This window comes from Onychostruthus taczanowskii, unplaced genomic scaffold (assembly GCF_017590055.1).
Source record: "Onychostruthus taczanowskii isolate IOZ18803 unplaced genomic scaffold, ASM1759005v1 scaffold7, whole genome shotgun sequence".
NCBI classification, from domain to species: domain Eukaryota; kingdom Metazoa; phylum Chordata; class Aves; order Passeriformes; family Passeridae; genus Onychostruthus; species Onychostruthus taczanowskii.
In genome coordinates, this window is record NW_024504786.1 from 6,387,782 (window position 1) to 6,404,024 (window position 16,243).

Consider the following 16,243-nt stretch of genomic DNA (forward strand, 5'->3'; position numbering starts at 1 on the left):
TAACTGAGCTTTCTTGGCATTTTTGTCATTTGATTTCCATAATCTATCCTGGGGCCAGATCATATTCCCTAATGGGAAATCAGTGTTTAGGCAGGTGGTAGAGAATAGTTTGGTTAATCAATAGACTTCACTCATGAAGTTTCTGCTAATTCTTATGCATGTGGGACAGAGTCACAAACAGACCCAGCTACTTTTAATGTCTCAGTGATTTTGTGTGTTCATGTGCACAAATGTCTGTGCACTGAGATGCCTCAGGCAGCAAATTCTGTCCAAGTTGAAAGAAGAGGGAGTAAAAATTTCTGGGGGCACTTGGTTCTCTCTTGAATTCTGCAGTGCTGTGTAGGATGCACATAGATGATTGCCACTTGTTTATAGCATATGTGGCATTTAGTTCTTTTATGCCTTTTTTAATGCTGCTGTTTGGGAAATAATGCTTGTGTGTTGTAATCCCTGTCCTTTACACCCAGTAAATTCTGAATGCATTGACCGATGCTCAGTGAATAGAAGGGCAATAGTTTTCTGAGGTGTTGTGTTCCTAGCCATGGCTGCAGTAAAAGGTGAGTGCAACAGAAGCTGCTAGTCAAGTAGAAATGGAGGGACCTGCTGGCCATTACTGTGTGTGCTGTGCTTCACCAGGAGGCCCAGTGGGACCCCATTGATTCCAAGTGGGACAAATCAGGGCTGCCCTGTGGGCAGGAGGGGATTGTGAGGGGATGGAACATGGTTATAGAACAAGGGAAGGATCCACAGAAATCAGACTACTCCAAAGATTACAGAATGAAGGGTTTTCTTAGTCATACTGTTAAAAAGGAATAGTTATTTGCAATGTGATTGACTGATTAAACAAAATGTTTTTACAAATGAGATGGCACAACTGAGACTGTTCACAAACAAGTTTTACAAAGTTAGCATTAATGAAACTTCTAGAGCATGACTGAATTTTTTATTGATGCCATATAGCATGGCATGAAAAATCTTCAAAAGTGCTTTTGACAAAAAAATGTATTCAAATAAAAGTCAGACCTTAATTGTTGTACAAAAGCAGTGTAATCATCTGTAATTGAATTGTCAGAAATGCAAATGTTAGCATCTTGACATTTACCATTGCTGTTCTGTCTTTTCTAATTATCTTTATTAAAGGCTGAAATTAACAAAGGAAATGGCTGAAAATTAGGAATGGTTTGTTACATTAGGTGACATTTACCTCTTTGATACCCTTTATCTTGAGTTGAAGCTTGATGTGCAATTATTGTCTCTCTTCTAGGGAATTGCACCAAAATTGAGATTTTCTACAACCTGCCTTATTTCAGACAGTCTGTTAGTCTTAGGAAGAAGTCACATACAGGTTAGCACAATTTAATTGTTTGCAATTTCTAGATTTAATATTGATAGCCTTGCTTCCAATTTTTGCATGTGCTGCTCACTTCAAACTTTCCTCATTCTTTTGTTTTGGTTAAAGCAGGTATCATGGGTGCTTGACAACTTGATTAAATTTTTAATCAAGTATGAGTAAAGAGTGGGTTTGGTGCATGACAGTAGATGCTGAGAGTTCCTTGAATCTGAAACAATTATCAGCTGCTGTGTTCTATGATCAGCTGAAGTGTCAGTCCCTGGTGCATTTGTGCATGGGAAGATGCCTTCTCACCATTTGTTACTGACACTTAAAATTAAGGACAGTAAAAACTAGGTGAAGTTAGAGAAGGTACATTATTAAACCAAACCAATTAATTTAATTGTTTTCCATAACTGTATCATTGACAGTAATGGGAATGCAGATTTTTGTTGAAAAGGGTATCACCTATATTAATCTGGAAATGCTGCTTTTGCATCAAGTAAAGTTAAAGGTGAAGTACACTCTTCTCTGGTCTCACAGATTGGAATTTTGGTTTGTATTTCTGGCACAAGCTGTCATGTAGTTACTCTTACAACCTCCTTTTTTTGCTGTGATATTGAAAAATGGTGCAGCGTCATTGAAAGGGAATGGTTGTCAGGAAGGCTTGTGTGCAGAGACACTTAGGTGACTTTGACCTGTTGGTGGCATTGCTGATGACTTCAGTGAGAAGTTTCTTCCAAATTTAGGAAATTTAGAAACAGAAAAAGAATTAAAAATCAGTGAAAATTGTCACTGTCAGAAAAGTGGCTTCAGTGAAGGTGACTTGAATAAGGGCAATTTGATTTAAAATTTAAACTTCCTAAAAGCATCTATGAATGGCAGCTCAGATTTGCTTGTGTTGCACTGAAGGTGAGTTTCACAACTGGTGCAAGGCAGGAACAGCACCACCTGCTTCTGGTGAAGCTGAGCTTAGTCTTAGAGAATTAGGTCTGGCTTTGTGTGGGCCAGGTCCTTTCTGTGTCTCACTGTCAGCTGCACCAGTGAGTTCAGATTCTGTCAGTACACAACAAACACGCAGCCTCAGCCTCACTGGCTGGCTGTAGAGGGAAAGGCTTGAAGGCAAGCTGAACATTTTATTTCTGGGTTCATCTGAACCAAAGCAGTCCATGTAACATTCAGATTTAGGGCTAACATCAACTAACTCCAGCTTGAAAAAGAATTTCTAACAGAAAGAGTATTATTTTTCTCCTTTTATTATCAATTTTTTTCTTCTTTTATTAGTTCTTTACACTTAAGGGAGATAATAAATTCACCATAATCCAAGAAAATACAAATTTTAAAGAATGTAGTTGCACTTCTTCTGGAGCTTTAGGCAACTCTGCAAATAATTTGAACTATTAAAAAGGTTCCTCTTTTAATTTATGTCTTGTACTTTAAAGGGTAAGAATTTTAAAATAAAAGCTTAAACAGATTAATATATGCTTCAAATCTGTGTATGGCTTATTCAGGTGAACTTTGTATTAAAGGAGCTTGTGACAAAATTCAATTTAAATTTTAGAATCTCCACTAACTCTGTGAGAAAGCTAATTGACTAAGTATCAGACACTTAACATCTAATACGCAGTACTAGGTGTTTAACTTCCTTTTGGTTTCAGAGAAAATGGTAAACATGTTGTTTTTTAAATTGCTGTTTGATTACAGTTTTGTGATGGGAACTTCAGCTGCCATGGCATCTCTTTCTAGTAAAATTATTCCTTCCTTTTTTCCGTTATGTTCAGCAATCTTTATCCTACACGCTGTCAAATCAGATCATTTCTCTTCTTCGCTTCAGACTGATCAGAACTGCGCGTATCATCCAACCCTAAATGGAAAGATGCCCTCAAAGGTGTCCAAGAAAAGCCCTCCTTCAGCAGAGAGGGGCGGGCAGAGCTGGGCCGTGAGGAGCTACGAGCAGCCCACCATCGCCTCCAAGTCGCGCTCGCCGTCGCCGTACACCAAGCGCCGCATGTGCGAGCTCTCGGAGGAGGCCAGGCAGAGGCTGGCCCACCTCAACCTGGGCCCTCACGAGTTCAGGAGGGACACTGACAAACCTCCCTTTGTCATCAGACGGGTTTGTATTCGCTCCCAGCTGCTTCCAGCTGAAGCTCAGTTCAAATGTTGTTCTTCCACTAAACAGCGCTCCAAAAATTCATTCAGCTCTTAGTTTAGATGAATAATTTTTTCCTCTCCTTAACAGACTGTCACAGAGTGATTTAAATGTAAAATTAACTAAAATAAAATTTCTTTTATCCGCTTTAGTAACAGACAAAGATCAAATTCTTTCATGAATATCTTGGTTAAATTCTCTGAGGCCCCATTTCTTTTCTTCCAGCACACTAGACAGGATAATAGGTGTATAAATTCAGCTTGGAAGTAATTGATATTAGTATTAACAATTCCTGAATAAGACTTTAAAGAAAGAGTGTCTAGTCACATTATGAACACTTACACTTCCTCTCTTTCAACTTTTTTTTATGTTGGCATCCTGTGATCTTTGGAACACTTCCTTTGCTCAGAGCTACATCTCAAACACTTTGACTTAGAGTTCATAACATAAGGACATTTTGCTATACATGAAAAATTGTCCTGAAATTAGGTACTTACTTAAAGAAACTGTGTGTAGCTCTTTTAAAATGAAGGGGCTACATTTCCCAGCCACTTGGAGAATCATATAATCTTTCTTTTTTTCCCCTCTTAATTGTTCTTCTTATTGCAACAATTCTCTGTTTTTAGAAAATCACTTTGAATTTGTGGAGGCAGAAATGGGATTTTTATACTCTGTGCTGTGGCATTATGATTTCTCTACAGTTCCGGGCACTTACCACAACCAGTTAGATAATCAAGTGGTTAAATAGTTTGTTTCTACCTTATCTTTTTACCTAATTAATCAGTACCAATTAATTAAAAATCTATTGTAAAAGTTCAGAATTCTTTCCCAAGTGTCACCTTATCTTTTTACCTAGTATCTGTACTAATTAATTAAAAATCTATTGTAAAAGTTTAGAATTCTTTCCCAAGTCTTATTCTACATATAGCTACCTTTTAGAAATTCAAAATGGCCTGGATAAGTAATTAATAATTCATCAATCTACTGTTTCTCTCAAATACTTTTAAGTCCTTTTATTTAATTCTTCTGGTTTTGGATCTATAGGTGAAGTTCACAGATTAATTATAGTATTATTTACACTGATTATTGATTTTCAATGCTTGGTTATGTTTGTAAAAAAAAAAAGGAGAAGGCTTGTCTCTTAATTCAGCATGTCCTGACTGTCATGGCCTATCTAGATTGAGAATTCTCCTTTTAGGGCATCTTTACTGCTGAGAACTCTTTTGGCCTGGAGATTTTGTGTTATGAAGATCAAAATTGGATTATATTAAATGTAACTTTTTAATTAGGAAGAGATTCAGATCTCTCTTGGTGAGATCTGAGCTGTTTAGAATAAATATGAGATACCAGGAATTGTTTAAAAAGACTGCAGATATTACAGATGAAGGAGAAACTATCTGTATTTTCCCTTTCTTTGAACAATAGGATATTCAGAGTTTTCTAGACCTTTCTAGCACCATTTCTGTTTATGCACAGTAATGCTAATAATGCACACAAGCCAAGTGCTATGAAAATAGTTTAAAATAATATTTAAATAAATTAAAATATTGCAGAAAATACCAGTTGTGGTCTTACTAACAAAACCAGAAAAACCAGAGATTGATACATCTGATACTGAGTATTTTAATAGTACTTTTGCTTCAGGTTGGACAACCAAGTCGTGGTGCTAAACTTCATTCCTGGTGTTCCCAGCGAGAAAGCACAGCAGAAGCCTGGCCCAAGGCACCCCATGGTCAGTATTTTCTGCTATATATCTCATAACTGCTTTTGATTTCTGCAGGAAGCAGTTTTATTTGGGGCTTTTTATTATTATTTTGGGGTTTTTTTTATTTATTATGAAAATAATAAATAAAATCTCCGGTCTGTGATGGAGAAAAAGCTGTTAGTTCTTCCTAGGAAAAGGAAGAATGCTGAATAAATTACTGCTTCAAAGGGTGCCCTTGAAGAGTTCTTTACCTCATGAAGCTTGGAACATAGTTCTGCATGATTTGAAAATAGGAGAGAATTCCAAAGCTCTGACAAGTGCTCTGTTTCACTCGCTTTTTTGTTGAGTTGGATGATGGAGAAAATCTGCACTGGCTTGTAAGTAGACGAGTGCTCTGTTTCACTCGCTTTTTTTATTGAGTTGGATGATGGAGAAAATCTGCACTGGCTTGTAAGTGTGTTAGTCAGGCTTGGGGTATTGATGATTTTGAAGTTCAGGGGCTCTGTTCCTTCAAAAATGAGTAATTTTTGTTTCAGCAGTATTTGTGAGTAGTGGATCAGTGACTTACCATTATTAATGAGCATCCAGGATGTGCTCCAGTATCTGTTTCAGCATCCTTTGGTATCAGTAAGTGAGAGTTTAATAAAAAGTGTGGGACCAGAAATTTAAGAAAGCACCCTAAAACTTGATTTTATTGCAGGTGTCTTACAATATGAGGATTTTAATGAGTCTCATCAGTATTTGTTTATGTGTGCTCTGCCTCATTTTTATTTCATTTCCTCACTAATTATAATTTGTTACACAGCAAATCATTATGAACGTGTTATTTTACGTTTGTTCTTTGTCATTGCACTGGGTGCTGGATTTTAAAGGTTTCACATCCCCTTTGGGAACAGTCTGTGTTGGCTGGGTAATGGAACAGACCAGATCATCTGATACCACTGCACACTTACAAAATGAGCTGGTGGTTTCTGGCCAGTATTTAGGAGACCAAAATCTACCTCACTATTAATCCAGAAGATTTTGTGGTCACCTGTCTGTGTCTTGAGGCTTAACTGTAACTTCTGAAAAGAACAGATCCTTAGGATTAGTAATCTTAATGCAGACAGTACCGTTTGGTCCATTTTTGCTTTTCCTGGGTCACAGTGTGAGGGTTGTTCAGTACAAACTGGTAGAACAGATCAAGAAGGTAGATTTAATGTCAGCCTCTCAGGGATGAGGTGCATATTGACACTGGTGAAAAATCCTGACCCAGGATAGGCCTGAGAGTTTCTCTCTGTGTTTCTCCAGGATTTGTATTTGTGTCTGTGAGTCAGTAGTGAAGGAAGGAATGCAGAGGTGATAGAAGGGAGAGATGCTCACAGGGAAACTTGTTCAGAGATGGTTTGTAAGGCAGAGCAGTGTACGTGGGAATTTTTGGGAAAGGTAGAGCTTGTTTTGATACTGATTTAAGCAACAAATACTGAAACAAAATGTGCCACATCTGTCTCTGCAGAAGATGATGCCTACACTGATTCATTACTGCAAACATTGTATTCCATTTAATGGGAAGTCGTGGTTTTCAGCTAAAGAAGGTGATTTCGTGCAATATACTGAGGACACAAAAAAATGCTTTAGTTTTGTTTGTGAGGACAGATAGGGTGCTTTATAAAATATTTCATCGAATTTAGGATATGCAAATGTATTTTTGATTTCCTCCTTTTTTCCTTCTCCAGATCCTTCTCCTCTCAACAGCTACAGACCCAAGAAAACTGAAGTGAGTACTTACAAGTGGTTTTGCTTATACACTGTTTTTTGGGAAGCTCTGAGCTTCCCAGTCATTCTTGGGTTGTCTTGCATAGGTATTTTTGAAACTTTATCTACTGTAATATCAGAAGCAAGAAAAAGGACATTTTAAATCTTATCTAGCCTGGTTATGGCCTGCTGACAGATTATTTCCAAACAGTAGAAGGAAACTTAGCACTCTTTAAAGATAAAGATGCCTGCACATACAGAATTTGCTTTTCCTTGGCATTAAGGCTTGCAGCAAGGCCACAGAGGAGTCTTTAAAGTCCGTTTGCATTTGCCTTACCAGTTATCCTGAGAGCATTATTCCTTCTGGAAATGTGTGTGAAGGTGGCACTAGTACTACTGGGAAGCCACTGTTGTGTTATTTCACATCCTTTCTTTTTCAGATTTTGGCTTCTTTCTCTACTAAAGGAATCTAAAGATTAATGTCAGGGTAGTTTTGGGTTTGGGAAGTTTTATTCATTATGTTCTCATTTAGTTGTTTTTTGCCTATGTTCCTGAAGTACTGTAAAAATTGTGGGTTTAGCCATTTATGTGTGCCCTCCTAGATTTCCTAATGGCTGGGAAAACTGATTATAAGAGGGAGGAGGAAAGAAAGGCAATTATGAGGATAAACCTTGATATATATGTTAAACACACTTTTGTCAGACTCTAAACTTCTGTTACCAAGGGCTGTAGTTCTGTGTATCGTGTGAATCTAATGTATTGTGCTGCCTCTGGATTCTTGCATGGGTTGTTTAGACTCTCAGGCATTATTCTGAATCTGTGAGATTCCTGGGAAGCCTTCAAGTTGTTCTCTCAGAAAACTTGATAAAAGGGCTGTTGCAGTAGAGTTTCACATAAGATTGTCTGCTAGTTACCAACAGATTCCTCTGAGACTTGTTGATTTACTTCAGACCATGGATTTTTGTATGAAATGAGTGTCCTTGTTCTTTCCCCAGCAGACAGATACTCCTGAATGAATATACAATCTTTAACCTTTCGGGTTGAGAAATAAAAACATGAAAATTGTACATCTTGATATTTGTAATAAATTATAGTTTGGCGGGGTGTTTTTCAGGCAAAATCTACCAGTGGAAAAGGCTTGGACAGTTCTGCTGTTTGCAAGGAGGATGTGAGCCCAGATCCACGGAACAGAGAGTCCCATTCTGCTGCTTTGGAGCGTTCAGCAACTCCAGCAGTCCAGGAGTCTCCGAGCTCTGTGCTGAGTCGATCTTCTCTGAGGGAAAGGTAATGCCCTGGTTTTGTTCATGGCATTCTGGAATTGGGAACATGAGCTGATGATAGCAATGCCTGCATGACTGTAGTTTGCATGTTTGGAGGTGTGAGGGCTGAAGAGACTGAAAAATCTTCCTGCAACAGCTGTGTTGTTATTTGACTATTCCTTTTGCTGTGTTTGCCATCACCTCTGCTTGATGATTACAATCCTAGTAACGTGGCAGTGAAAATCTCGGAAACAGTGACACCCTGGGTTTCAGGGTGCCAGTGTCCATCTAGAACAGAGAATGAACAAGTCATCACTTAAAGGAATCATCACTGTTACAGAGGCGATTGAAATCTCAGGAATATAAATACAAATATGTAAAAATGGCAAGTAAACTTTACAGTAGGAACTTGGAAACCTTTTTTCCATCTGACTTTTCACAGGGGTTTTGAGCACGTACTTGTTTCTGTGCTGTACTCAGATGTGTGACTCGTGCTTGGGCTAGCTTTAATCTACTCAGTGTGTTATTTTCCAGTCTTTTCACTTTGTTGACATCTTAAGATTTTGGTTTTGATTTTTTGAGTGCACGTGTGGACCTCTGCAGCTATTGTGTGTATATTAATTGCTGTATTTCAATTATTTTTCTTAGCTATCTCTACTGACCCCAGTGGGACTGGGTTGGGGACAGTTTCAAATACCCTTTGATTTAGTGGATTTCAGTCCCTGGGTTAATATTTTGGGCCAGCTTCCCAGCTTCAGTGTCTTATGAAGGTGGGATGGAAGAAATGTCAAAAATGCAACAGATGGTTTCATGCTTAAGCCCTCCAATCCTTCAAGGAGAGTATTCCCTACTTCCTGCTGAGTAGAACGTGTCCTTGGTGCTTCTCTTGTACATTCAAGTAGCAAGTTACTGGTTGGCTTTCTGGGAACAGAAAAACTGTATGCAAAGCTAGGCCTGAGTAAGCAAATAGATAAAATAATTGTGAGAAAATAAGGATTAAACTGATGACCCATCCTGAATGCTGAAGATGTGCTTTGGTGACCAGTTCACACTGTGTTACTGTCGGTACCAAGTAGTCGGTGCTTGCAGGTTGCATTTTACAGCCTACACACAGCCTAATGCTTGCTTCCAAAATAGAAAAACTGTCTCAGTTTTTTCTTTAAAAAGAAAAGTGACAGATGGCAGGTGGGGACTGAATTTTTAATACTCACAAAGATCAAGTTGGTGTTTTAACATCTTCCTCTGCTTGAAAACTTGTTTGTTAGTTGTTCTGTGTAATAGTGTATCTTGGTAAGTGTTATGCAGAGATTAGGATGTATCTGGGGTTTGAAGGAGGCTTCTTTGTCATCTTGTCTGCCTCCCTACTCTCCTCTGACAATGTTTGTGCATTAGTTACCCATATCTGAGAAGAGATATTGTCATGGTAACTTTTTTATCCTTTCTTCAGCTGGACTCTTTTTGGGGGGTTGAGGCTAAATTATATACACATTTTATTTAGAGCTGATGGGGTGCCTTCTGTTGATAGCAGGAAAGTCTTGTATGTTGTGAGCTGCTGTTACATGCATAGTAATTTAGTCGTCTGCCAGCTAATCTTGAACTTGTCTGAATGTTCTTGCTTTTTCTCTTTATGAGCCTTTCTCCAGAAGAGATTTCTGATCTTGTGAAATTATGTTTTTTCTTCTTATTAAAGCAAATGTTCTCAGCTCTTCAGAGCTGTAACATCTCTTTATGTAAAATATGTAACCATTTACTTCTGTCATCAGAAAAAAATCAAAATGAGAAATAAAGGGCATAGTTTAAAAAAAAATTGATCTCTATTTCATGCTTCTGAGATAACAATGGTTTTAGCTGATTGTGTACTGAGAGTTATACTTGGAATGACAAACATGGTTTAGAGGTCAATGTTTGGAAATGCATGCAAACGCTGCTGTTCAGATCATAGAAATACAGAGGAAATCAGTGCACTGAAAGTAAATCAGTGTTAGTGTAATTGCAAGAATATGGAGTCTTATCTCACAGTATTTGGTGTTTATTTCCTCAATTTTATTTTGAATTACAAAGACAAATTGCTTAGCATATCCAGGCTACTGTTTTTAATGCTAGTCAATCCACAGTCAATATGAAACTTGACTCCCCACCTTGACCTTTAGTTCCCTCTTTTCCCTTTCTTTTTAAAAGGTAGTGTGAAGTGACTGGCTGCCTTCTTGGGAGAATGTCCCAGAGCCCTGCTGTGTGGTTGTTAAACCACTGCAATACTTTTCAGTGAGACAGAAATTGGGGTCTTGTGCAAGGTCCTCTGAGCCCTTTTGTATCCTCCCTGGCAGTTTCCAGTCCTTTTCTTTGAGCCTGCTAGAGACACCACAAATCAATCCTCTCCCCCTTTCCTCTGAGATTTCAGTCAGAAGCAGAACTGTAAATAGATTTACTATTGAACAAGACAGCCAAGTTTTGAATATTGATTTTTCATACTTTCTTTTTACAATTTTTCATTATGTACATCATCTAAGGAAAGCATTTGCTGATGTTGAAAGCTGACATTCAGCAGTGATGTGGCCATACAGCCCTCCAGAAGTCCCTTCCAGCCCCCACTATTCCCTGATTCTGTGAGGTTTGATTGCAGCCCCTGTGCAGACCAGTGGCACTCACAGATCCTCGAGTTCCTGCTCACAGTGTGTGCCTTACAGTGTGCCAAGGCAGTTGTTTGGTGGGTTGTGCAGAGAGGAGCATCCTGGACATCCTGGGTGCTTTGGGAAAGAGCTTTCATACTCAGTGCTGCTTCGGGAAAGCAAAACTGGAATCCAGCCCTTGCTTTCATGGTGCACAGACATCCTCACACCCTCCTAGGAGATGGATTTTTCTTGGGGACTTACAAGCTAAGCCTTCCTTGCAGCACAGAAACCTGCAGCAAAGTACCTGTCAGAAAGAAAAGGAGAAATAGTGAGATGGATTCCATAAGGTCAAAAAGTCCTTTGAACAGAGCTGTGTGCTGGCACAAGAAAAATCCTTTCCTCAAGAGACTACAACAATCATGGGAGTATTTGACTATTTCTGTTATGTGAGAGGCAAAGCTACTTCTTGTGCATTTGGGATCAAAGGAGTCTTTTTCCTGCTCTGGAAATAGCATGCTTCTACTTTTGTTTCCAGATTGAAGTGCAGTTCGATAGCTTTTTTCATGTTCTCCTGGTTATGCTGCTGAAATGTGATCTTACCTGCTATAAAATTTAACAAAAAACCTAAGTTCTCTTTGAAGTGAGACAGAGGTTAAGTGTCTGGATAAGATGCCCTTCTGTAATATTCCTGTATTGTTTTACTACCATCTTTTTATATTCCCATTTTCCTAGTACTAGGGAAATAACAGCATGAAGTTAGATACTGGTAATGATAGATATAATGACAGACACTAATAGATACTAATGAAATACTAGATCCTATGTGAAGCTTTGAAAACACCAGTTATCAGAATTTTTGGCTTCAGTGATCTTGAAAATGATCATCCCAGTATCTTGGGGGTTATTTTTATTGCACAGCAAAAATCAGAAACAGGTGGTTCACCTGATATTTTAGAGACTGGCATGCATCCTGAGACAGGGTTTGCTTCTGCAAGAGGGTATGTTTTAAGTTTTGAGAACTCCTGCTGAAAAGTAGAACACTGAAAAATATTGCAGACTTCTTAGGAAAAAGCTTGCTCTCAGGAGAGGCTGTACCTTGGTTTCCTGTCTGTTTCTAGCCATTTAAAAGTCATTATTTCTGATTTTTGGAATTTTCTTTGGTAGGAAGGTTTTGGGTTTGCCAGTCTCACCTGTTGGGAAAGCTTACTTCTTTTGCATCCTTTAGATATTAACCTCTGGAATCAGCACTTGAAAATCAGTTATTTCATACTGCATTCCATGAATGTGTGCAATACCTAAGCCTTGTTTCATGTTTTTGACCAACGTCTGTACTATTTGTCATTTTCATTGGTTGATTTTGCTGCAGCAGTAAGTAAATCTGAAATTGATTGCTGTCAGAGCCATTTTGTGTATAAATTAATAAATTCAGAGAAGATAGAACGTAATGGAAAATCTTGCAAAGAGCACAAAGAGGTGCAGCCAATTTGTGACAAACTAATGATTTAGTACCACAATGACTTCAACCTTTTGGGAGCAACTGCTCAGCTGGAGTATTGACTTTCATTGAAATTTCGGAAGCTGTCTGCCATTAAGTTTCACTTTTTACATGATGTATATTGCCACAGTTTTAAGGGCTGGATATGAAAAGGAGGGGGAAAATAGCATTTAGTAATTTAAGAACTCAGCACTGAACGTGTCTCAAGTGCTTCAAGGCCCATCTATAAACAGGGCTTTTGAAAGTAAGAGAAGCTGCATAGAAAGCATGAGAAATTTTACCTTTTTTTTCCATGTCCTGCTGAAGAAGGAGAGCAAATTGGTGCACAGCTAAGCTGTCAGCTTCTGTTTCCAAATATTTAGGCATCTGTGCTCTTGATTTAAGGCCCTGTCTGTGTGTGGTTGTTCTTGCTTTGTAGTAATATCCTGCCACTGTGAAAGCAGCCACCCTCCTCCACTTTCAGCATTGTGAGAATGGAGGGGGTTTGTGTTGGTGTAACTTCATTACAATTCAGGCTTCTATGTACAAACAGAGCCTCTAAAACACTTCAGAGTTGCATCATAGCCATCATTCACTTTAAGAAAAAGCAAACCAAAATTCTGTCCTTGACTAAATAGACCAGGAAAACCCTGAAGTGTAGCCCAGCTTTTCTATTGTGCCTCCTTACAAAGCAGTATGCACCAGGTCCATCCTGCTGAGTTACCGCCTCACGTCTCAAAAATGAGAGTAAAGCAATGTCCTTCCCTACTATGAATGCTGAATAAATACCTGCAGAGGTACACAATACATGAGGCGGGTTTTCTGTTTCAGAGTTAAATATTTTTGGTTTTGCTGAGGCTCTCTCCTGTTCCATGTGTAGGTTCTTGCAGATTGAGGGTTTTTTCAGGTTATACCCAGCTTTAAGGGTTCTTACTCCCTCTTCCCCCCAGTTACAGTAGCGTTCTCTGCAGTTGTGAATCGGGTACTGCAGGTCTTCATTGATTTCTGTCCTGTGATGGTTTGTCCTTGTATGTGGCTTTGCTCAGCATGGGGACTGTGTCTTTGAAGCTGATGAATTCTCGTGGAGGCCACATGCACGGAATTGTTCCCAAGGCAGGGGAGTGCTGTGGTGGGGGAAGGGGTCACGAGAGCCACTGCAAATACTCTGCACAAGGTTCTGGCATTAATTCTGCTGATGTGAAATGTATTAATATCTCAGCTGAAATGTGATATTAATGTTTTTGCTGTGTGCAAGTGGATGATTGGATTGTCTGACATTTAAAAATTCCTATTTATTACAGCTCTCAAGTTTGCAAGCTGCTGTTTGAGTAGAGTACATGGGTGGATGTATCCTGTTTGCATTTCTAATGGAGTATTTCATCCTAATGGATAAAATTATACATGAAAAGAATCTTTAGCACAAAATCTACACTGTCTGTTTGGCTTCTTTTTTTTGGATTTTTTTCATCAAGGTAGATGTTGTCTGTATGACCTTAAAAAAATCCTTATCTCATAAAAGAAAATAAATGCCTTTTAGTCACATTACAAGGGAAAATGGTTCTGTTTCCTTGATCAGACTCAACACAACATCTTTGAAATTAATCTTGAAAAGTTCTCTGATTGATCTGGCTTTTTCTAGGTCACTGAGCTATATTTCCAAAGTGTTTATACAATCTATTGGAATCAATAAACAATTTAAACAGATGTAACTGCAGAATGTTTGCAAGTCCCAGGGAAAATTGAAAGTATGACAAAGAATACAGCTGTAGGAGTTTATTTCGTTTATCAGGACAAACAGTCATTGAAATGAAATGACTTTCCTTTGAACACTGCAATATGATAGTGACACCTTAATCACATAAATAAGTAGCTGGTCATTTTAAAGAGTTGTTATTGGTGATTTTGGGCAAATGGAATCTCTTTATTTATAGTCCAAGAAGCTGTGCAATAAAGCCTGTTTTAAAAAGTATTTCCAATAGGAGAGTTAGAATGTCATAAAAAGGTTTCACTTCAGATTATAGTTGTTGTGTTTCAGGCATGATTTTATTTTTGCTTGCATTTCAGGCATGATTTTATTTTAGTTGCATTTCAGTTGGCAAATATTAACATTATTCTTTAAACGTGGATTAGACCCGATAGTTGTTGCTAAAATTAGACAATAAAAATACTAGAAAAGCTAATTAAAAAGAAGCTGATACCATTTTTAATCACACTTAAGGTTTTGATTTTTTCTTTTTCCTTTTTTTTTTTTGGTAAATGAAGATTGGGGGGTCTGTGAGAGGGACCAACATTTGTTATACCACAGCGCACACTAGTGGATTGATGCATAAAATCACCTGGAGAGAGAATTTAATAGTTCTCGAATTAAGTACTTAAATCTTCTTCTTGCAGACATAGCCATGTATTTTCTAACTGAATACAATAGCAAGCTGGGTTTTCTTTTTTTTTTTTTTCCCAAAAGTAAATACATTTATCTCCAAGGATATTTGTAAATTTATGATTAATAACAAAGACCTGAAATCTTACATACGAATTTCACAAAATTTATTTCCCAAAGGCAGTCTATTCCAGCTTCCCAGAGCAAGCAACCTGAGTGTTGGAAGAGCAGCAGCTGCTGTATAAATAAGGGAAAATGCCATGACTTCATGGCTCTATCTTTTATTTGTCAAGTGGGAAATGACTCACTCTTACTGCATCTAGGATGCAGATTTTTGAACGTGCATTTCAGAGGTCCTTTAATATCAGTAAATGTTGTAAATTCTAATGGGAAGCCATAAGATGATAGTATCACTGCAGACCCTTTCCCTTACCTCTGTTCTTTTAAAAAAAGAAAGTGGGGGTTTTTTTAAAACACAGGTGGTAGAGCACATGCATTGTAATGCACTACATCAAATGGGGTTTGACTGCATTAGGGAAATGAACATTGCTTTCTGCTTAAGGGATTCAAACTTCTGGTTTTTTAAAGGCAATACTTTTCTCCCCTAACAAAATTCTCAAACCATTTTACTTCCTCTTAGAAGACGTTATGTGAAATCTTTTAGTGCAACAGATTGCTGGATTCTAGTATGCAAAAGAATTGCTCAGCATGAATTTGTCATACATGCTCTTGGGTTTGGAATTAATTGTAAAATTCTCTGGACAGTAATATGAATTCTGTAGTCATCTTGGTGAAAATTGCTGCTTGTTAATCCAAGGATTATCAGTGATAAAATCATTAGAAACATGGAAATACATCCCCATATAGATGATATGTTGTATACTTCCAATATTGTATAATTTCTTGGCACCCTTTCCTGAAGAAAAATAGAAGCTGAATTGATTTAAAGAAACTCATAAATAAGCTGAAAATACTGGTGCTGTTTAGAACCAAGAGAGAGATATTTTGGGTATACAAACAATAAGTGAATCCAAGAAAGTTGCTTATATAAAAGAAAATAGAAGAAGATTACTCAAAAGCAGAAAACTGGTCACTTTCTAGTTACATTTCAGTCTCTATCTCTGGTAATAAACGGAATGCTCCAAAAGATTGCAAAGAACTCTATGCCCTGCATGCAACCTTCAAGATAATCTGGCACTTCCCACTTTTGGGATCCTGCTTCCATTAATTTTTACATTGCCAGGCTGCTTGTTTTGCACTGAAGCTTTCTCTGTGTACTTGGTTTGTTCTTTTTGAAAGGAGCTGGGGAATTCTTCAGCTATGTTGAAATTTCTGGAGGATTGGTGAAGGTGAACTGAGCCAGGCACGATCAGACTGGGGATTTGAGAGTGATAGACTGGATAATGCAGGGAATGTGATAACTTGGAGAGAGGAGGGCAGAAGAGCTGGCACTGCCAGTCCCTGTACAGAGCAAACTGTGGAATCTCAGGGTTCAGAGTCATGCTGTTTCTCCACTGCATCAAATTTGGGAAGCCACCAAAGCATGTCAGTGTTCCTGGTGCTCCGCTGCAGGCGGGGAATGGCGGCTCGGTGCTGCTGCTCGGCA

General features: G+C 38.3%; 1 protein-coding gene across 1 annotated transcript in view; it reads left to right on the plus strand.

The window, feature by feature from the left end:
- The window catches only part of SPATA6 (spermatogenesis associated 6), a 42,261-nt gene that overhangs the window by 11,518 nt on the left and 14,500 nt on the right, over positions 1-16,243 (plus strand). The window contains exons 6-10 of the mRNA XM_041421815.1: positions 1,265-1,345; positions 3,165-3,443; positions 5,124-5,211; positions 6,900-6,940; positions 8,033-8,202. Of these exons, the coding sequence (XP_041277749.1) occupies positions 1,265-1,345; positions 3,165-3,443; positions 5,124-5,211; positions 6,900-6,940; positions 8,033-8,202 (659 nt within the window). The remainder of the gene's footprint in view (positions 1-1,264; positions 1,346-3,164; positions 3,444-5,123; positions 5,212-6,899; positions 6,941-8,032; positions 8,203-16,243) is intronic.